The following is a 22,424-nucleotide window of genomic DNA, read 5'->3' as shown; positions in this document are numbered from 1 at the left end:
AGGCACACAAGCTGCTAAACACATGTGCGTGCCAATGTGTACACAGGGTCCTTATGCACACACACTGCTAAACACATACATATGCTTCATAATCACTCTAAAGTGCATACATTTTCAGTACACAGGGAAACGTCCTCTTGCTATAAGTGGTCACGCTCCCACACACTCTCCACGCACTCTCAGATACACAACGAGATAAATATCAGCACGCACTGGGCAGATGTCTTTTGGGACACATGCACCCACGCTGTACTCACACCTTTGCAAACTCACGGAAAACAATCACCCTCGTGTACTAACCCTTCAAATATAGTGGCAAGTTCTACGTACAGAGAGATGCAGCAACGCACCTAAGGTGTCACCAACTCTGGAAGTTTTACCCAAACCCTTGTGGAAAAAGAGAGCGCACAACTGCGCGCCAGCCCACGTGACCGGGAGGAAGGCGCTCCCGCCCATGACGGGATGGGAAAACTATGCTCGGGGCCGAGTGGGCGCTGCTGCCGCCGCGGGAGGCGGGACACCCAGCGCCGCCGAAGCCGAGAGCTTCCTCCGTCGGACGCCCCTGGACGAGGCCGGGGCAGAGAGGGTGAGTGTCCTGCACCGCGCGGGGTAGGAGCGGAAAGTGCCTGCGGGCGGGCGCGTGGGGACGAGAGGACGCGTGCGTTGCGGTCCTGCAAGGGGGAGAGGGCGGCGAGCGCACCCTCTTTTTGAGCTGGGCAGCTGCTCGTTTCTGAATCTCAACCTTGATCTTATGAATTAAAAAATTTCTTAAGTACTTAGTTTGTGCCAGCCTCTGTGCCGGTTGGTTTAGCTGTTATGATAATAAGTAATAGCTTTGCCATTTACTAAGTGCCAAGCCCTACCAGCCCTTTACTGGGGCGCTTTCATTTCCATGGTAACAAGTTATCCCCATCTACAAAAGAGTTGGGTGCAGAGACATTAATGCTTTGAACCCCTTTAAGTCTGAGTCCAATTCCTGAGCTAACAACTATGACCAATTAACGTTTATTGAGTGCATCATCTCATTTATGCTATATAACACTTTTTTGATTAAATACTTTATACAGATGGGCAAACCAACTTAAAAAGGTAATAAAGAGCAGCCAAAGATTTGTACCCAGCTCTTCACAACTCTCCCCTTCTTTCCCTTCATCCCCAAACTACTTGTCTCCAAGCTTGTCTTAATCTATTTTCTTCCTAATCCTCCATCCCCATTGCCACTGTCCCAATCCATGACCTTATCTCTCAGCTTGAACTATGGCAATGGCCTCTAGTGGACTTCCAGCCCAGCCTCTTCTCTAACACCTAAGTCCTTCTTCCAAACTCAGTGATCCTCTTGCGATCCTGTAGGGGAGAGGGGGTTTCCCCAGGCCTCAGGCAGGCTAGGTAAGTGCTGTCACTGACTATATCCAGCGCCTCCTGGGCTCTTTGGCCACACAGCTGTTCTTAGAACCCTTCAAAGTTTCCTTCCTTAGACTGGCCATCTCCCAGAGACTCTGTGTTTCTGCCAAACCAAACCAGCAGCAATAGTAATGATAATATCCTATATAGATCAAGTCAAAGCTGATGCCCAGTTAGCATTGTTCTAAAAAATCTCTCACATCCCTATTTCTGCCCGCCTTTCTGCCTGGATTATTCTGTTACCTGGTGATCATATCCATTACTCTGCTTTTGACTACCCACTCCTCAGACACTCCGCCCCTTTCAGAAGTCACCACTGCCCTCCTCCTAACACCTCATTGCTCCACAGCCAAAGGTCTGCCTTCTCCCCCTCTCCTAGCAGGGACATCACCCCTACCTGTCTCCCAATCCTTAATCCTTAGGCCTACCTGTTTTAAAAATTATAAAATGATGATGCTCCTCATGCGAAATTCAGACAGTTCATAAAGGTGGAAAATGAAAAGTAAAAGCCCTCATAGTCCTTCCCAATTCTGAGCAGTAACGCCTTTAACAAAGTTCAGCGTCTTTTCAGAAATCCCCTAAATATGTACGAAGCATCCTTTACATCCAGTGCTGCAACTTGGTCTTCTCACTTCTTTGTTCTAACAGAGGTTTCACAGTGTGCGGTTGTGTGGGTGGATGGAGAGTCCCTTTTCACAAGTCTGGAGCTATCTGAAGCTACTCTGTCTCCATAGAGCATCCAGCTAGTTCTTCAGGAAGCCCCTTTTCTCTCTGCCAATCCCTCCAGTCTTCCCTCCCTTCTTTCATCCTGATGCCACCCATGGGACATTCTTTCCCACAGTCTCCCACCGATGCTTCCCACTGCCAGTGTTCACTGTGGGTAACAGGCGACTTCTGCACTCCTTCCTCCAGGTCAGAGGGCTGCCAGCTACACTTTGCTTCTGTGAAATAAACTCCTGCATAAATATGATATCTACTCTAGTTTTACTTCTTAAAGAAATTCTGTTCTGAGTATTATTTCAAGCTAATAATCTTCCCTGGATTTGTTTGCTTCTGTAAATGGTTTACTTCTCTAACACATGTTCACATGCACACTCACATCACACCCTCTGTCAGTAACTCTCCTGTTAGCAGAGGAGCCAGTGAGGCGGGACATGAGCTCTGGGCCCTGACACAGTGGGCCTGGCTGGGTTCTGGGTATGTTTGACTTGGGAAAAATGGTTTTTAGTTCTTCTGAGCTATTTTCTCCTCTGCTAAGGGGGGATGACAACATCAGCCCCTTAAAACTATGGGGAGAATTAAAGGAGCTATGAACATCAAAGCTTCAAACTAAGGACACACATATCTAGAGAATCACCACTCTTTTCCTCTAGATCAGGGGTTACTATACAATTTGTTTAAATAAACTATAATAATAAAAAGGAAAGTCAGGTGGCAGCTACCCAGAATCTCTGCATTACACATGCATAGTTGCTGGAGACGAGTCCTTGGACCTACACCAGGCCCAGTATCTTCATCAGCTTGGGCTGCTATACCGGGAAACCACAGAGTGAAGCAGTGGCCATTGTGGGGTGGGCTGAAACAATAGACATTTCTCTTATGTTTGGAAGCTGGAAGTCCATGATCAAGGTGTTAAACAAATCTGAGGCCTCTCTCCTTGGCTTGCAGGTGGCCATAGTTTCTCTACTATGTTTTCATATTGATTGTCCCTCTGTGTGTATCCACACCTGAATATTTTTTTAAATATTTTTTTTAGTTGTCAATGGACCTTTATTTATATGTGGTGCTGAGAATCGAACCCATGCCTCACACATGCTAGGGAGGCACTCTACCAGAGTCACAACCCCAGGCCCCTAATATCTTATCATAAGGACACAAGTCATATGGAATCAGGACCCACCTATATAATTCATTGACCTTAGTTGACCTTTTAAAGGTCCCGTCTCCAAATACAGTCCTGTTCTGAGATTCTGCTGGTGAGGACGTCAACATGTGAATTTTGAGGCATCACAGTTCAGCCCTCCACATCTTGTCTCAAGGGACAGCCAAGTGGTGACCTGCCAGAGTGCAGGCTCAGTGCTGCCAGCTGCTCCAGGATCCCAGGAAAAGCTGGAAATTTTTATTTTAATAATAAAAAAAAAACTTTCAAGTTATAAACTTCAACAATTTCAAATTAAAACAAACAAATGCACAGTGTGGTCTGTGGCCAGATGATCGCCTCTGCCTACGTGTAATTTCCTCAGTGGCAGGATCATGTTCTGTCACCTTTGGGTTTGTTTTGTTTTGTTTTTCAGTGCTGGAGATGCAACCCAGGCTCTGCCCTGGCACACACTAGGCTCTACCCTGAGCTATATTCCCAGCCCAGATTTTTAACCCCACTCAGCCAGTTCTTACACATTGCAATATTAACAAAAAATTGATGATTGAATGGCTCTTCTTTTTTTTTTTTTTGGTACTGGGGATTGAACTTCATCCCTTACCTACATCTCCACCTTTTTATTTTTTTTATTATTATTATTATTTTTTAATTTCAAGACAGGATCTTGCTAAATGGCTGAGGCTGGCTTCAAACCTGCAATCCTCCTGCCTTGGGTTTCCAGGTTGCTGGGATTACAGGCATGCACCACAGTGACTGGCTAAATCTGAATTTTTACAACCTTGTTTAAAGTAGGTCACACCTGTAGAATCCTGCATCTCTGCATTCATGCTATGCTAGAAAAATAACATCTTGCCTGCTGTTTACACAAAAGCTCACAACTGCTCAACTCAACACAACTCAGTTACTACCACATTACAGGTGAGGAGAAAGCAAACCCAGGTCTGCTTGTTTGTCCAGAGGTGTGTAGCAGCCTTCTCTGACAGAACATCTATCGCTTTGTTCTCAAAAATGATTATTTTTTTTTTCAGAAGCACACTATCACTGAGTGCTTGCTGTGGGCTGGTTACTGCATGGTCTTATTTAATGTTCATAATTACTCTACAAGGGGCAAGCAATCAAATCACTTAGAGGAGATAGTCCTGAAGACTTCAAACAATTCCAAACTGGAGTGATTCAAAACTCACCTGCAGAAGGGTGGCAGGAATGTCTACTTAAGCACTTGCTGAATAATGCTATCATCACCAGGTGGCACACGCCTGTAATCCCAGCATCTCAGGAGGCTGAGGCAGGAGGATTATGAGTTCAAAGCCAGCCTCAGCAATAGTTCAATCATGTAGCTAGAGAATAAACACAACTTGTAATTTACAGTCCACATTATATGGATTGTATAACCAATAAAACTCAGTATAGCCCAAAATAACCGCAGAGTTATGTCAGATTTTACACATAAAGTGAAACAGTAAATATTTTTACATAATTTCAAATAAGATGATTTGTTCCCATTTTACAGATAAGGAAACTGAGTTTCAGAGAGGTCAAATAACTTGCCTATGGTCAAACATTCTAGAAAATGACTCTTCACCACCAGCCTAGCTCTGTGATCTCTGAGGCTAGCCCTGCATCAGATCCTTCAGGTTATCCTGACTGCCATGGGGGCCTGACCCCAAGTGAGCAGGCAAGCGCTCACAACGGCCCAGAGATATCGAGGAGACAGCCTTTCCTTCCCCATCCCTCAAAGTTCAGAATTTGTTCTTCACCCTCAGTTCCTGGGTCTTCCACTGTGGTCCTTTTGGTACCATTCCGAGGGTTCATCTAGCCCCCACATTTTCTTGCTCTGCCTCCTGCTTGGTCCTGGATGTTTTAGCAGAACCTTTTACAAAGAAAGAGGAGGAACAAGGCAGATTTTCTGTCCTGGTCGCTGAGTGCACAAGCAGACCAGGCTGGATGCTAAGTAACCACAGCGTCATAGTCTCACAGTGTGCCCTAATGGAGCAGCACCCACCGTTTCTCTTTCAGATCTCCAGGGTCTGCACCAAGAGCAATAACGACAAGCAATAGCCAGAGCCAAACACACAGCATCCAGCATCCGGCATGCGACATTGGGGCATGCGACATTGGCTTGGCCCAGTCTCTTGATGAGATAAGCCCTGCTCCATTGATTCGCTTATCTTTGTATCATGGAGCATGAAAACGCCAGATGGCTCAGAGGTACAGGGCCAACGTGACACCCCCATCCTCACTCAGAACAGCAGCAGCAGGGCAGGAGTGAAGGTCAAGCCCCCCTAGGGCTCTCTTTCAGTAGCAACTGGCAGAAGCACAACTTAAATGAACTCAGGTGAAAATAGGAATTTATTGGAATATACAGAAGCCCCCACCAAAGTGCCACAGAACTCATGGTGGGAGATCAGGATTGTTTTCTATTAATGCAACTACAGTTGTTGACAATTATGATTTTAGACAAGGTTTTAAAATTTTGTATCATGTTTTACTTTTGATGTTGATCCACTGTCTTGTTTGATACTGGTAAAATAATAGTAACTAATGATTTTATTCCTCTGACCACAAAGCCAGACCTTATTATAGGAATGTGAAATCCTCATAACAACCTTCAAAGGTAGGTACAATTATTATCCCTATCCCCCTATTTTAGAGAGTAGGAGAATGAGGGAAAGAGGATATGTAACATTTTAAAGGTCTTCTTCCATTTTGTTACTGTAACAAAACATCTGAGGCTAGGAAATTTATAAAGAATAGAGGTTTATTTAGCTCCAAATTGTGGATAGGGGGGGCCTGGGAAGTCCAAGAACATATACCAGCCTCTGCTAAGAGCCTTCTTGTTGCATTATCATATAGGGAGGACATCACATGACAAGACAGAACAAGCATGCTAGTTTGGGTCACTCATCTTCTTAAAAAGTCACTAATGCCAAAATGGGGCCCCATCCTCATGACCTCCTCTAATCCTAATTACATCCCAAGGGCCTCACCTCCAAATACTACTAACATGTGAATTTGAGGCTTAAGTTTTCAACACATGAACTTTGGGGGGGACACATTAAAACCATGGGAAGGTCTTAAAGCTAGTTTGTGGAACTGGATCTCCAACAGGTCCTCTAGAGCTAATCCAGTTGCCACCGTGTGGCTGGGAGCACTGGGCATGTGGCCCATTTGAACTGAGAGATGTGCAAGTGTAAAAAGCAGCACTGGGCTTCCCAGATGGTCTGATTAAAAGATGTAAAGGAGGCATTAGTAATTTTTATAATGATTCCACATTAAAATGATGAAGTTTGGAATATACTGAGGAAATAACGTTGAAATTAATTTCACCTGCTTTTTACATTTGGAATGTGGCAGTGAGACCATTTAAAATGACACATGTGGCTCGCTTCATTTTCCTGTCAGTGTTGCTCGAACACATTCCCCACCGCCTTGTGCCACCCAGTGGGAGCTGGCCCTCAGGAGATGTGGGTGTAGGTGTCCAGCACCCCCAAGCCTCATTCCTTCCCCTCACACCCTGCATACCATTCTTCTCCCTCGCTATCACACTCCTCTCCACGTGGCTCTCAGCAGCTGTGGGCAGGTCCCAGGCCCAGCGGCTCTGGCTCCAGCCACCCAGAGCCTGGCTCTTACCCTGTTGTTCAAGGGAGGCAGCTGAGGCCCAGACCTGAAATGGGTCCCAGAGGGTGGACTCCAGTGTGCCACGTTATGCACCACGTTTGTCAATTTGGAAGGACTTGGGGTGTATGTATCAAAATGCGGTCACTTTCCATCCCAAGATTGACTTCCTGTGTGCTCTCAGGAATGCTTTCTGAGACAAATCTGCAAGATCCCAGCTTCTGAGACCTCTCGTTAGGTCATAATTTGTCCTTGGACCTCTTTTTCTTGGCTGAGCCAGAAATAGTGGGGAGAGAGAGAGAGAGAGAGAGAGAGAGAGAGAGAGAGAGAGAGGATCAAATGAATTATTCTGGGGCCTCCAGTCAAGTGAGTCCCATGATTTTTAATCCTCTGTATTTATACTCCAGTTAACAGGGTGTTTTCCCAGTCTTGAGATTCCAGGAAAGGGGACATTTTGAGGGCACTGTATGTGAAGCTGCAGCCAACCCCTCTCTTCTGGTACTTGATCTTCTTAGCTTTCCAGAGAAACTGGAGAGGGCTGCTTCCAATTTGCTTCCTGGAATTCAGGGAGGGCAGGGGTGTTTTCCATTGTAGAATTCTCACTCCCATCAAAGTGGATTTTCAGCAAGTTTCATCTGCAAGCAAGCTTCATCCTATTCCAGCCACCCACCTCATCCTTCCAGACAGAGTTACCCTGCTGGGTCAGATTCAGGTGTCCCCTCCACCCAGGATGAAGCAGCCCCATGATACCCTCCAGGGGAGGTCAGGACTGAGGTTCCTTAGTTCTGCTGCAGTTGGTGGCAATTCCAGTCTTAAATCAGGCTCAAATTTTGTATGAGGATTTGTTTTCACATTTCTTATCAGAATAGTCCTGAAGGCAGGCAAACAGGGAAGTGTTATTTTTATTTTTATTTTTTTTAGAGAGGGAGAGAGAGAATTTTTTAATTTTTATTTTTTAGTTTTCGGTGGACACAACATCTTTGTTTGTATGTGGTGCTGAGGATCGAACCCAGGCCGCATGCATACCAGGCGAGCGCGCTACCGCTTGAGTCACATCCCCAGCCCAGGGAAGTGTTATTATCCCCATGGAGGTCCAGATAAGATGAAATGTCTTTTTTCACAGTCTTGTGACCTCTCAGTTACCAAACTAGGCCTGGCAGTCAGGGTCCTCTGAATCCAAGACCAGTCATCTCACCGGTAGCCACATGTAGCTTTGGCATCCAGATCCTGTGATCCTGTGGATATTTCATTAATTATCAGAGCCACCATTGAATTGAGGATGTTGAGGAACTGGCTGAGCATGCCCTGTATGTGGCATTGTGCTAGGCTCTGGGGGTACGAGACAGGAAGGGATAGGGCTCTCACTTCCCTGGGAAGAGACAGACAGTTAAGGAACAAGCAAATACATCATCACAAATTGGGCCAAGTGCTCTGAATGGAAGAACAGCGTGGTCTGAGAGCAGGGCCAGATGCGCAGGACACTTTAGACCATGCCACCGGTCAGACCTCTCTGAGAACTTGAAGGGCCAACCAGGCAGCTATAAGGCCTCCTTCGGAGGAGGTTAGGATTGGGAGCATTTTAGGCAGAGTGTTGTTGAACTGCTGAGCATTCGGTGTCAGACACAGGCTAGAAGCTTTGAGTGCATCACCTCCTTCCTCACTCCAAGTCCAGGGGGTCTTAAGTGCAGCACTACTTCCACTGGACAGCTGAGGAAACCAAGTGGTTGTGTTTCCCACGAATCTTAACCACCGAGTTAAAAGCTGCTGTAAATGTAAATAACAATTGAGCAGGATTTATAATCTCCAAGGGGAGACTATTCGGCATCCAGGCCTAGCAGCCTCCCTCGAGGCCCAGACAGGGGCTCCTGGAGTTTGTACTGACAGACCACATTCCAGAAGAATCAGTGAGAGCCCAGTGTCTCCACTTCTGCCCCTTCTCTCATTACTGTCTGGGCAAAAGGCCCCAAGGAATGAGCCAGGGGGCTGTGTCCTGTGAGTGTGGGACGGGGGAGGGAGAAGGCTGTGTCCCACAGTGGACTTCAGGCTACAACACCCTGGCTCCTCCAAAACATGTGTACTTAGGAATCATCAGCTACTCTACCAAGAGTTGAAAAGCCAGGGACTGGGCAAATTAAAACCAGACATTTTAGCACCTCCTGATTCCATGTCTGGGATTTCAGCAACGAATCTTTTCCCTCCTTCAATAGGAAGACTACAGCTGAGGCTCCCCTGTCCATCTCACACCTTTCCACACCCAGAAAGCACAGTTTAGATATGTTTTTTTATTTTTGTTTTTTTAAGATAAGGAAGGGCTGGGCTGGGGACGTAGCTCTTTGGAAGAATGATTACCTGGCACGTGCAAGGCCCTGGGTTTGATTCCCAGCATCACAAAAAAAAAAAAAAAAAAAAAAAGTAATTAAATACATAAACCATTAAAAGGATAAGGAAGGACTAATGCTTGCTTTTCATCAACTGATATTTATGGAGTGTTTGCTATCTGTGGGGTCTTATGTAAGCCCAGCCCCAGGGACAGAGAAAGACCCAGACATGTAGCTAGGAGGTCCAAAGAAGGAGGGATCAGATCGAGGCTGGTTGGAAAAACCGAGGGAAAAAAGATAAGCTCTTTGAATTTGAAGGTATTTGAAGGCCTATGGGATTTAGGCCACTGCCTCCATTTCTCTTTGCTCTGGACTTTCTTGATGGCAGAGTCTGAATCTCAAACATTTTTCGGTTAAGCAAATATTTCTTAGATATTCACTGTGTACAAAGAAGTTTGAAGCCAGATACCCAGCTGGGGGCCCCATTCTTGGGGGGGGGGGTACATTTTTACCATAAGACACACAGGAGAAGTAACCAAATAAAAGTAAATACCAGCAAGTTGTTGTAAGGGCCAGGAAAGAAAAGAAGAGCTGGGATCCAAAGGAAAGTGACCTAAGAGTGGCATCAGGAGAGCCTGGAGGGAGGGACATTTAAGCTGAATCAGAAAGAATAAATAGCCAGCAAGTCAGAGGGTGGAGCAGCCAGGTTACCCCAGAGGAGACCATGAGGGAATGGAGCTTGACCTGAAGGAGCCTGGGGCAGCTGGCAGGGAGCAGAGCTGGAGAGGGAGCAGCTGAGGCTAAGCAGAGCAGGGACCAGGTCATTTAGGGCCTTGACAGGGTCCCTGTGTCTGCAGTTTGCAGCTAGCAGTTGCTGCAGGGTCCAAGCAAGGGATGGGTGGACCAAGGGGGCTGCTGGTGGGCTCTGCTCAGTGATCCAAATGACCAGGAGGCTCCTGTCCTTAGAAGGAGGGCGTCTCAAAGGGCAGGAGGTTTTCCTCAAGCATCGATTTACTAAAGTATTCTGAGAACAAAACAGCATTGCTTTTACATCTTCAAAGTCATGCAGTGTGCGTGCGTGGAAAATTATAAAATAAAACACAACATATCAAAGAAACGTCTCTACTGCCATGTGTGGCTTTGGCGCTTGCTCCAAGGTCTTTTCTATAATTTGGGATATTTGGGAGGAAAAAAAAATCTAAGAAATGCTGACATAATGGAAAGCATTTGGGTCCTAGAGGCAGCCAAATCCAAGTTCAAATATAACTTCTGCTGCCAACAAGTTGTGTAAACATGAGCAGATTAGTCTCTTCGAATCTCAGTTTCCTCTTCTGTAAAACTGGGGGAAAAAGTAGTGAGGGAAGGGAGCAGGTGGAGTGGGGTGAACAGTCTTCAGAGCCACTCGGCTCCAGGTTCAGGTGTGCCCACTGCTCCCCGATTATGTGACCTTTTGGAAGTCATTTCATTTCTCAGAGCCTGTTTCTCCACTTGAAAACCGGGGCATTAAGTCTACGGCCTTCGTGGAGTCTGTTGTACACTTTTAATGAAAGAGTGCAGGTAAGCAATACTTGGAGTATCATAGGTGTATCATGAAGTCAGTCTGTCTCAGCCTCAGTTTCCCCACCAGTAACAAAGGATGGGATATGATAGTCCGTAGGGATTCTCTCCAAGTTCATGATTCTCCATCTATATAAAAGGCCCTGGAAGAGTTAACCTGTCTGGATTCCTCGGGTTCTGGCTCCTCCCTAAAAATCCTGCCCCTGGGCTTTCTCTCTGCCAGGGTGTAGAGTGTGGGGGCAGGGTGGGGCACAGGCTGGGAGTAGAACTATTTGGAGTCTTGTTTTTCTTGGAGGTGCCCTGGCGGCAGACTCTCCTCTCCCTCCCTCCAGGTTTGGAACCAAATCTAGTCTCCGGCCTTTATTTCCAAAACAGTTCCTGGCTCCGATGCTGGGACTCCAGGGCTGCAGGAACCTCCAGCTCCAGCTCTGAGAAAACTCCCCCTGTTCCAGAACCCCCTCCTCCACCCAGGCACTGGGGCCTGTCCAGGGGCTGTCACTGAGAGGCGTTTCCTTTTTGTCCAAAGAGGTCAGTGCAAAGCAGACTTACACTGGAGAGAGCTAACCCACCTCCCTGTCGTGGGGCCTGTGTGGCTGGGCGTGGAGGTCAGGAGAGAGAGGAGACCCTGAACTGTGACAGATGGTTCCCCTCTCTCCTTCCCGGCTCTCTCATCTAGCTGTCTCTTTCCTGCCCATTCAGCTGTTTGCAGGATTCTCATCCGCCTTGAAGATCTCTCCCACCTGCTTCCTTCCTCACTCCAGCCACCGGGCCAGGCCAGCTCCTACTACAGAATGTCTTGGCCCCTTCCTCTACCAGGGGAAGGCCAAAGGTGATCAGTCTCCTCCCCAGAGAGCAGGCTGCAGGCGTGCTGCCTCGTATCCTCCCACCAAGCAGCCAGCCGGCTGGCTTTCTCAGACTCAGGTCCTGTCCCCCTCTTCACTCACAATGACATGGGTCACATTTTCTTTTAATATTTTTTTAGTTGTCAATGTACCTTTATTTTATTTACATATGGGGCTGAGACTCGAACCCACTGTCTCACACATGCTAGGCAAGCGCTCTACCACTGAGCTAAAACCCCAACCCGACATGAGTCACATTTTAAAACTCTTCATCAACAAGTGTGTCAAGAGACATGGAATGGGCTCTCAAATTGTTCCTTTGTGAATTCTGCCCCGAGACACATACCTCAGTTTGGCATGAAGCCTCTTACGTGCGTGGTGCCCAGATGGGTCATTCGATTTCAACGCCCTCCCACATTCACCCACTAAGTCCTTCTTTTACCCCCTCTCCAGAGAACTAGACACCCAAAACTAATGTGTCCCTCTGTCTCATTTTTTACACAGTGCCAAAGGCCTTCCTTGCCCCCCCGTAGGGGCCCTGTCCCTGGCTCCATGCCCTTGTCCAAGGTAGCTGGGGTCCCCATGCTCCTGTCTGGGGTGGCCTACCCAAAATTCTTTAAGAATGGGTACACACTGTGTGTGATGTGACCTTTCCATCTAAGATCCACTTCTGTACCTTCTGCTTAGCATCAGGTCACAACACAAAAGGAGGCTCTGTAGCAAGCTGGGCAGCTCCTGGTGGGCAGCCACCTCCACAGGAGTGAGCATCCTCTCCCTGCAGGATTCCCACAAATACCAAGGTCTTCCCTCACAAGTCACCTTCACAGGGAGGCTCTCCCTGACCCCCAGAGTCCCTTCCCTGCTTCCATGGGCTTAACTTATAAATACTTCATTGCTGTAGGACTGTGCGGTGTTTTTCCTTCTGTGACCGGCTTACTTCACTTAGCAAATGTCCTCTAGGCTCATCTATATTATTGAAAATGGCAAGATTTTCAGGCTGAATAATATTCCACTCTATATATTTATCAGATTTTCCTCATTCACCATCTGTTAGTGGATAAGGGACACTTGCATTGTTTCCCCATCTTGGCTATTGTGAATACACTGCAGTGAACAGAGAATGCGGATGTCTCTCCAAGACCCTGATTTTGGTTCTTTTGGATATGCACCCAGAATCAGGAATGCTGGCTCATATGATAGTTCTATTTTTACATTTCTGAGGAACCTCAATAGTGTTTTCTATAACGTGCCATCTGACATTCCCAACTTTCTTCCTTTTTCTTAATATGATGGTGAAGTCCCACATTTCTGCTGTGTGAAGTTCCTAATTCTCAGATTTTTCTGGTTTTACTTCTCCTCCCTTTTAAATGAAACATATCAGTATTAAATTAAATTTGGCCTAAAGCTGACTCCATACTTTGAATCCCTAGGTAGCAAACTGTCACCTAACTTAATATGTAAGCACTGCAACACAAAAGTATCAAATAACTGAGTCTCAGCCAATCACATGCTGCCAACTGGTCAGACTATAGCCATATGAGGCCAATGGCTCATCTCCCCATGCCCAAACTGGGCAAGCTCCAAGCTGTTTCTGCTCCTCACTTCCTTTGTTCTGTCTATAAATACTGCCTGCCCACATTACTGAGTGATTCATAAGTAGGGCAGCACTCAGAACCAAGAACTTTGCTGGGTGAATTGTTATTTGCTCTAATAAAGAACAAAACAAAACACAAACTCCCCATTCAATGTTTCAATCCCTTCCCTCCTCCGCCCCCCCTGCCCCACCCCTTTACATACTAAATATTCTACTTATTTTTATTTACTGTCTTTCTTCCCACTAAAATGTAAACTCCAGGGGGGACTCTTGACTTCAGGCTTCATGGCTGTATTCTCAAAAAATAATGTCTCGCACTTGATGGGCACTAAATAAAGACCTTTTGAATAAATGGTTGGGAATGGAGGAAGGAATGGGTCTGTACTGCTACAAAGGACCACACTACTTGATAGATAGGGACATTAGAAAAGGGGTATTGAGACTTTTAAGACACACTCTGTCAACTTGAGACATCCCCCGCTACCCCCTTCCCTTATTCAGGATTGAAGAAGTTGGAAAGAAAATGCCTTCGTTGCCATATGTGATTGTATTGAAAGCAGTACCTGGCACTGGCTAAGTCCTCTACCTGGTCAGTGGTTCCTCTATGGCGCTTACTTAGAGAAACCCTCTGAGGTCCAGAAAGGAAGGGGCTTCCCCAAAGTCACACCACTGGTGAGCATCAGGACTGGAAGTGACGTGGACCTCCAAGTGCAGGGCAGGGCATGGGAGAGGTCTCCCCAGCTCTCCCTGGGAACTATGAGTGGGTGGTAAGGACAGCTGGTCATTATGATTGACAGCCTCACTGGGACCCCATAAAGTCAGGCAGAGTGGCTCCCCCGGAAAGGGACGCCAGGCAGACAGTGATCACATTGGATACCCTCTACAGGCCCTTTCAGCACCCAGCCTGGCATTCTGTCTCTTCATCTATTTCTAGGGTTAAAGGTGTGGAGCGGGACAGGAGGAAAGGTGAGGTCAGCCTGTTTAGTTCCCAATACCAAGGCCAAATCAGGGTCAGAAGCAAAGGGAGGTTGAGCAATGTCCCTGCTCTACGACCAACCCCACGGTGGCATGAGCCCCCTAAGGACTCTGATTAAGTAGCCAAAGGCTGTGTGGGAACTGTGAAGCCAGCAATGCTTCACACCCAGGAAGAGAAGAAAGACTGGAGACTGAATGGCTCAGCATCAAGACCATCCAGTCTAGTGGTTCTCACAGTGGTATCCAGGGACCCCTATCAGAAGCATCACTTAGAAACTTGCTAGGAATGAAAATTATCCATCCCCACTCCAGAACTATTGATTCTGAAACTCTGGGGGTGGGACCCAACCACCTGTGTTTGAAAAGGCCCCTCCAGGTGAATCTGATGCACACGGAAGTTTGGGAACCATTGCTTTTTCTAGTCTAGTGCCCTTACTGTTCAGGTGGGTAAACTGAGGCTCAGAGATAGAAAAGGGTGAGCCTAAGGTCACAAAATAAGTTACCTTTGGAGTAACAGCTCATCCCCGTGGCAGGATACCCAAAATGCTTGCTCTCTCGACTGTTTCCTTCTAGGAAGACAGGCTGCGGATTGCAAAACAACAGGACAATTTGTTGAAAGGTCTCAGCCAAGTCTTTTATTTCTGCTCTGGGCCTCAGTTTCTGCATCGGCCCACTGAGCATGAGGAGTAGAGAATCTGTGAATGCATAACATCTTGATTTCCAGTGGGCTGTGCCATTGCTGCCCTAGCTTTAAGGACACACTCTAGCATGGACCAGAAAGGCACAAGTTCTGGATCTGGATGGACTAGGTCAAACTCCAGCCCTGCCACCTGCTAACTGCATGACCTACAGCTATTTGTCCACTCTGAGTCTCCATTTCTCCACCTGTGTATGTTCCACAGGAGGCTGTACTGTGAAGAAAGAGTCTCTTGGCATATGTCTGGGGTGCAGGAGGCACTTGGGAAAGGAGCTGTCACCGTGGCCTGCCAGTCTGGCTCTGGTGGTGGTTCACCTTCCCCAGTCATCGGGTCTTTGCTTCTCCACACCTGCAACATCCCCATGGAAGCAGCTTAGTTGCAAATCATCACCTACAATTCAAATTATTTCCGCCCTTGTAATTGTCAATTCAGGTCACATACTTGAATAAAACCATAGATCATTCCCCTCTTCCACAGCTCCTCACAGCCATCAGTCCTGGGCAATAAATTCTTTCTGCATTTCAACCAGTTGGGTGGGTGAGTGTCAGTATGAACATCTTGCCCCCAGGACCCCTCCAAAGCATCTTCTGGTACATGACAGCCCATCCAAATGTGTCCTCAAGACATAGCGACAAACCCATGCTAATATAATTATGTCAGAATGAACTTGATTTTATTTATAACTATAAGGCATTAATTTAAAAAAAGATATGATGACATTGTCCAGCTATTTGTGTGTGATTCAGATTGGAGCAAGGGACAGAAATGCATGTGAGTATGCCCTGCTGCCTCCTCCTCCTCTGATGGCTTTCTGACTGATCAGTAGGTCAGCTCCGCGGCCACACTCACCTGCACGGCTCTCTTGCCTCCCACAGGTGACCACCATGATCCCCTGGGTGCTCTTGGCCTGTGCCCTCCCCTGTGCAGCCGACCCACTACTTGCTGCCTTCGCACGCAGGGACTTCCAGAAGGGCTCCCCTCAACTCGTCTGCAGCCTGCCTGGCCCCCAGGGCCCACCTGGCCCCCCAGGAGCCCCAGGGCCTTCAGGAATGGTGGGAAGAATGGGTTTTCCTGGCAAAGACGGTCAGGACGGCCAGGACGGGGACCGGGGGGACAGCGGAGAGGAAGGTAAGAAGCCCAATACCTACCCCTACTGTCCCACCCAGGGTTGACAACATTGACACAGAGGGAGCTAAGGTAGCTGTTTGTGGTGTGAATCGCTTTCTCTGTAAACCAAATCACTGTCTCTTTATAAACAGAGCAGTGTGTCCTGAAAGGAACAGAGGATAGCAAATCCTGTGTTCTTGACTCAGCAGCTGCACTTTAAATTACTAAGTGAGTTTGAGCAAGTTCCCTGAAATATTATGCAAAACTCTATTGGTTGCAAGAAACAGAAACCCAAAGTATAGCCCCCATGGATTGTACTGTACAGGAAGACCAGGAGTTGAGTTTCAGCAACAGCTAGGTCCAGGAGCTTCAACACTCTTGTCAGGGCACGGCTTCTCTCTGTGGGTTGGTTTCATTGTCCCACAGGCTAAAAGTTCTGGAATGGCAACTGGTGGGCTCAAGTCTACATGTTCATGGCTTTATCCATACAGCACCTCAGAATGACTGATCCTCCCTGGCCACCTGTGTGTCCTGGATCAATCCCTTTGATCATAGAGGTGAGGTACCACCATTTGTCAGGTCATGTGCCAGCCCTGGGTGTTTGTGAATGGGTGGTGAGGGCCACTGGTCACTGTGATTGACAGCCTCGCTAAAACCCCATAAGATAGTGAAGGGTGGATTCCTAAAGACAGGGCTGCCAGGCAGAGGACAAATTGGATGCTTTCTACAGACCTTTCCAGCTTTGGCTTTCCTTACAGCTCTGAACCTTCACCCCAGCACTTTTTAGTGTCAGAATCCCCAAGTGTAAGCAGTAGGGAAATTATAATAACTTATTGGGGGGGGGTTGCTGGGAATTAAACCCAGGGACTTGCATGTGCTAACCACGTGCTCTACCATCAAGCTACACACTCAACCCTATATAACTTTTGTTGGCATGGCATTTAAACATGGACAAAGGAGTTTTGAGTAGATTTGTCCTCTGACCGTCAAAGCCATCCTATAAAGGAGATATTCTTATTATCCCATGTTACACATTAGGAAACTGAGAACCAAAGTGATGAAGAACACTGTGTCATCGCTGCAGGAACTTGAACTTTGGAAACAAATCTAGATACCGGTTTTGGGAAACGCTTTATCCTCTATCGAAACCTCAGTTTCCTCATCTCTAAAACAGGGATAACAGCAGCACCTTCTTCACCAGGTTGGGGTGAAGATGAAGTAGAATAACACACAAATCCCTAGTCTCCAAGTAGGCACATGGTCAATGTTAGTCACCCCTTAATTAACTTGCTGAGCTCCCGTAAGCTGGGAGCAGCCTTCAGATCCAGGCCTTTCCTGCCACACCAAACCGACTCCTCCAAAAGTACTTCCTTCCCAGGAGAAAAACTCTGGAAGTACTAACAGTGGCTTGGACTTGAGGAGTGACCCCCTCAGGACTGGATAGGTACTCCAAGCAGGGCCAATTAAAGCTTTCCCAGAGATTTGCCTATGGATCCTGCAGGAGAGAGTGTCTGACGTGGACACTTCCCCCTTGATCAGAGAGGCCATCTTTTCTCCCATGCTTTGGGTCTCCACAGTGGAAGACAGGCGTAGAGAGTCCCAACACATAATCCAGATAAAACTGGGTCGCCTTGGGCCAGTTCAGGATAATATCCAATCACCCTCCCACCACACACACAAATCTGTTTCCAGAAAGTTCTTCCAAAGTAAAGTTAAAGTTTCCTGGAGTCTCACAAAAAGGTAGTCAAGAAGGAAGCGCATCTCAGAGCCCATGGTGGAACTCCCGGGTAAGCTTCCCTATTTAGGTGCCTCCTGGGGAAAAGCTCCAAGCCAAAACAAACCTCTGCCCCCTCTGTTTTCTCAGCCCCTTCTCCCACCTTCTCTTTGTTTTCATTGTCTCAGGGAAGAGTTTTGTGACCTTCATCAGGTTTTTTTTCCCCATTCTTCCTCCTCACCCTCTTTCTCTTCCTCCTCTTCCTCATTTCTCCCAGAGGCAGTAGCTCCACCAAGGAGCCACACCTCCACCCCCAATCTTTTTCTTTTTCTTTTTTCTTCTTGTACAAATAAAAATGCACCCACCTTCCCGTTGTCATATAGTCAAGCAACACAGAGGGTGCAGGTCCTCCTTCATCTGGACCCTTCTCATCCTGCCCACATCCTCTGCAGGGAATCCCTGTTGGTTGGCTACCCGTGTATCCTTCCAGCATTTACCTATGTGTATAATAATGCCAGGTATTGCTAAGCAGTTAACATAAGGAATATGTTCCAGAAAATTCAATTTTCAGTGAGAAAATGCCATCTGGAAATCTATTTCCCAAATATTTAAAATATGAAAATTTAAACACATTTCTTGATAATTCTCTAAAAGGTGAAATGCCTATATACATATATGTAAATACCCTGTCAGGAGGTAAAGTGCCTAACAATATTTTCCTTCGTCACCCAAACCCTGTGGCTGTAATAAAGAATAGTGCTGTGTCCAGTGATGTAAGGATGGTTGTGGGCACCAACAGTCTTCAAAAGCAGGACCCTTAGTTAACATTCGACCTGCACTTCAAAGCACCTAGCTTCAATTCTGTTATTTTGCCAAATGTACAATTGTATTCATATATAAATCTTTTTCTATATTTATTATGTTTAAAATGTTGTGTTATATTGGGAGTCCTAAATATAATTGTTGTTTTCTATGTCATCATTGGTCTGAAATGTTGCACTGAGAGAAATGTACATTTTATGAAATACAAGTATTTTTTAAATATTTATTTATTTGTAGGTGAACACACAGTATCTTTATTTATTTTATGTGGATCAAACCCAGTGCCTCACACATGCTAGACAAGCACTTTACCACTGAGCTACAGCCCCAGCTCCATGAAATATGAGTATTAAGAACTGAGAAGTACTCTACAGGAGACATTGTTGGAGACATGTCCTGCAGGGTAATGCCAACGAATACTTAGTGTGTTTACCAGCCACTGTCTTAGGCACCTTGATGGGACAGAAGTGTTTAGCTTTGTGGTTTATCTTGAAGGGAAAGGGTTCCACCATCTGCTCTTTCCTCTTAGTGTAGCTTATAGTACATGTAAATCTGCCTCCCTTTATTTTAACCCGTAGAATTAGAATTCTACAGATGGACCATAATTTTCTAATCATTTCCCTTTGGAAAGGCATTTGATTGGTTGGTTTTGGTTTTGTTTTGCTATGATAAGCAATGCTGCAATAAAACTTGGTGTATGGGGCAGATACATGGGGCTCTTGTTCCTGAGCCAAGGATTACCATAGCAGCCCACGGAAGGACTGATCTGGCAAACAAATCTGGCTGTCCTTCAGAGAGCAGGAAGAGCAGAGGGTGTAAATTATCATGTCTTTTTTGTCCACAATGATTCTGAAAGTTATCACCATTCCCATTTTCCAGATAAAACCAGGAAGAAAAGTGCCCCCACCATAGGCCATGAGACATGCCCCATTTCTGTGTGATCCCGCCTTGTTCTTTCCACTCCTCCAGGGCTCCTGCTACAAGAAGGGAAGGGAGCAAGATCCGCAGCCTGTGCCTAGGCCTATGAGGACCCCCGCCTCATAACACCAGCTGTTCTGTCTTCCAGGTCCACCTGGCCGGACAGGTAACCGGGGCAAGCAAGGGCCAAAGGGCAAAGCCGGGGCCATTGGACGGGCTGGCCCTCGTGGCCCCAAGGGGGTCAGCGGTACCCCTGGAAAGCACGGCACTCCAGGCAAGAAGGGGCCCAAGGGCAAGAAGGGCGAGCCGGGCCTCCCAGGCCCCTGCAGCTGCGGCAGTGGCCGTGCCAAGTCGGCCTTCTCAGTGGCAGTGACCAAGAGCTACCCGCGGGAGCGACTGCCCATCAAATTTGACAAGATTCTGATGAATGAGGGCGGCCACTACAACGCATCCAGCGGTAAGTTCGTCTGCGGTGTGCCGGGGATCTACTACTTCACCTACGACATCACGCTGGCCAACAAGCACCTGGCCATCGGCCTGGTGCACAACGGCCAGTACCGCATCCGGACCTTCGACGCCAACACCGGCAACCACGATGTGGCCTCGGGTTCCACCATCCTGGCTCTCAAGCAGGGTGACGAGGTCTGGCTGCAGATTTTCTACTCGGAGCAGAACGGGCTGTTCTATGACCCCTACTGGACCGACAGCCTCTTCACGGGCTTTCTCATCTATGCCGACAGGGAAGACCCCAACGAGGTGTAGACAGGGACCTCCGGGCAGGGACCGAGCTTCTGGATTTCTGCCTACAGAGCAAGACCCCTCAACTGTAGGCTGGGTGCTGGGAATCTCAGGAGCTTCTAGCCTCAGGCTGAACTCCTCTGCTTTTTTTTTTTTTTTTTAAATCATTAAATCTAAGCTTTTTTATTCATTTGTCTAATCACTAATTGTTCCAGTGTCTGTCCTGCCACAGGCCCTGTGCTGCACTCTGGAAGTTACAGCAGAGGACAAGACAGAGGTTCCTGTCTTCATGGGGCTTATGTGCTAGTGGGAGATACAATTTATAAACAAATAAGCTAATGATATAATTATTATGCCAGGATGGAAATAGGCATGTCCCAAAAGTGGTAGGAATAATAGGAGACCCAGAGTAGGTTGAATTTTTTTTTTTTTTGTAGTTCATCTTTTTCAGTTTATTTATAGACAAGTCAACAAATTTTAAGTTGACAGCACAATGAGTTTTTACTGAAGTGTACACCTATATATATTAAGAATAAACTAGCAAACTATTTCCAGCTTCCATCCCCCTCTCCTGAAGGCTAAGAACTCTCCCAGTCAGTACAGGATAGTCCTAGTCTTGCATTAGAGTTACAAACAAACAAACAAACAAATCACAGGGGATGTCACTCAGAGGTAGAACACTTGCCTAGCATGTGTGAGGCCCTGGGTTCATAGGTTGTAAATATTCTAAGATGAAAGTGCATTTAACACACCCACCCTGTGCAGCATGAGAGCTTAGCAACACAGCACAAAAAGCATCAGCTGTTCGCCTCCTGAGCAGCATCACAGGAGAGTGTATGCCTTGTATCCACAGAGAGGGAGAAGATCAAAATTTGAAGTATGTTTTCTATTGAATGCAAATTGCTTTTCACCATCTTAAAATTAAAAATTGCAAGTCAAACCATCATTAAATCAGGGACCATCTGTATCAGCACGATTCATTTAAAAAATTTTTTTAAGTTGTAGAGGGACATAAAAACTTTCTTTTTATTTGGTGCTGAGGATTGAACCCAGGACCTCACACAGGCCAGTCAAGCATCCTACCACTGAGCTAGGACCCCAGCCCCTCCACAAGATTCATTTTTAAGCTGAGTCCTGAAGCAAGACACAGAGCAATGCAAAGGACAAGGGGGGAGGGTCCCCCTGGCAAAATGAGACGCACATACAAGAGCCTTGACGCAGGGAAGAGCTTGGCGCATTGGAGGAAGTGACTGAAGGCCAGAGGATGGGGAGGTGACAAAGAGGAAGGAAAGTGGGAGTCTGGAAGCTCATACAGAAGAACTCAAGGCCACTGCATCTCATGCCACAGAGCTCAGCAGGATGGGAGAGCGTGACATCAACACAGGGATAACCTTGAATCTGCTCAAAGCACCAGTCAAGTCACAGATTCTAGCACCTCATTAACAGTTACAAATCACACACCAGCCTGTTTCTCAAGTGAGATAGACCAGGCTCTCGGCACCCACCTGAGAGCCATGCTCCAGGATGGCAGGAATAAAATAAATCTCGCCTCTGGCCCAGGTGTCTCCAGTGTGTGGGCATCTGGGGGCCTAAGAAGCCACAGTGCAAATGGCTAGTGCTGAGCAGGCCCCACAGATCCACAGCCCCCCAGCAGCTTGCTCTGACCTACCCCTTCTGGGACCCTCAGAGACAGGAAATGCTGCATGGGGTGGTCCCAGAAAGAGTGGCCTCTGACATAATTAAAGCAGTTTTATTTAACATAACTCCATTTTCACTGGGCCACAAATGATATAGATTGGGATGGGTCTGAGAAACCCAAGCAAGAGTTTAAGACCCAAACAGAGCAGTGTGTAGGTGGGGTCCTGTCCAGCACCCTGTAGGAAGGGCCAGCATGATTGAGTGACACCTTTGTTCGTAAGTAGTCATTTTTCTTTTCCTTTATTTTTAATTTTTTTTTCTGAGTACCTATGGCCACTTCCTCTTCTGTCCTCAGGGATATAGGCATTTGTGGGCAGTTAACTTAACCCCTTGTCAGCTGGGTAATAGATCCAAGCTGAGCAAGGTGGGCAGGACCCAGAGCTCTGTGGTTGTGTCTTCTGGGCCTGCCCTAAATCCTTGTCTCCTTGGCATCCTACTGAGGAGTGGTAGGGATCATGGGGGCATACCCAGCACTCTGGGGAGAGGACAGAGGAGCAGAGACCTTACAGGTCCCGGGGCTGGGGTCTTGTCTTCTTGGATGTGGTCTG

At 47.0% G+C, this 22,424-nt stretch overlaps 1 protein-coding gene across 1 annotated transcript; it reads left to right on the top strand.

Moving 5' to 3' along the window:
• Positions 1-321: 321 nt before the first annotated feature.
• Positions 322-20,368, top strand: C1qtnf2 (C1q and TNF related 2). The gene is made up of 3 exons (XM_005325424.5): positions 322-586; positions 15,755-16,007; positions 19,589-20,368. Exons 1-3 carry the CDS (start codon positions 455-457, stop codon positions 20,200-20,202), a joined length of 999 nt encoding a protein of 332 aa, XP_005325481.4. The 5' UTR covers positions 322-454; the 3' UTR covers positions 20,203-20,368.
• Positions 20,369-22,424: the final 2,056 nt, after the last annotated feature.

This window comes from Ictidomys tridecemlineatus, chromosome 1, assembly GCF_052094955.1.
Source record: "Ictidomys tridecemlineatus isolate mIctTri1 chromosome 1, mIctTri1.hap1, whole genome shotgun sequence".
Classification (NCBI taxonomy): Eukaryota; Metazoa; Chordata; class Mammalia; order Rodentia; family Sciuridae; genus Ictidomys; species Ictidomys tridecemlineatus.
The sequence above is the reverse complement of the archived record's forward strand: the minus strand, read 5'-3'. Positions and strand labels throughout refer to the sequence as shown.

Excerpts from the sequence above, each read along its gene's own strand:
- C1qtnf2 (XM_005325424.5), top strand. The coding sequence starts at position 455 with ATGACGGGATGGGAAAACTATGCTCGGGGCCGAGTGGGCGCTGCTGCC. Across the intron at positions 587-15,754 it reads ACGAGGCCGGGGCAGAGAGG|GTGACCACCATGATCCCCTG; the intron begins GTGAGTGTCCTG and ends TGCCTCCCACAG. Across the intron at positions 16,008-19,588 it reads GGGGGACAGCGGAGAGGAAG|GTCCACCTGGCCGGACAGGT; the intron begins GTAAGAAGCCCA and ends TCTGTCTTCCAG.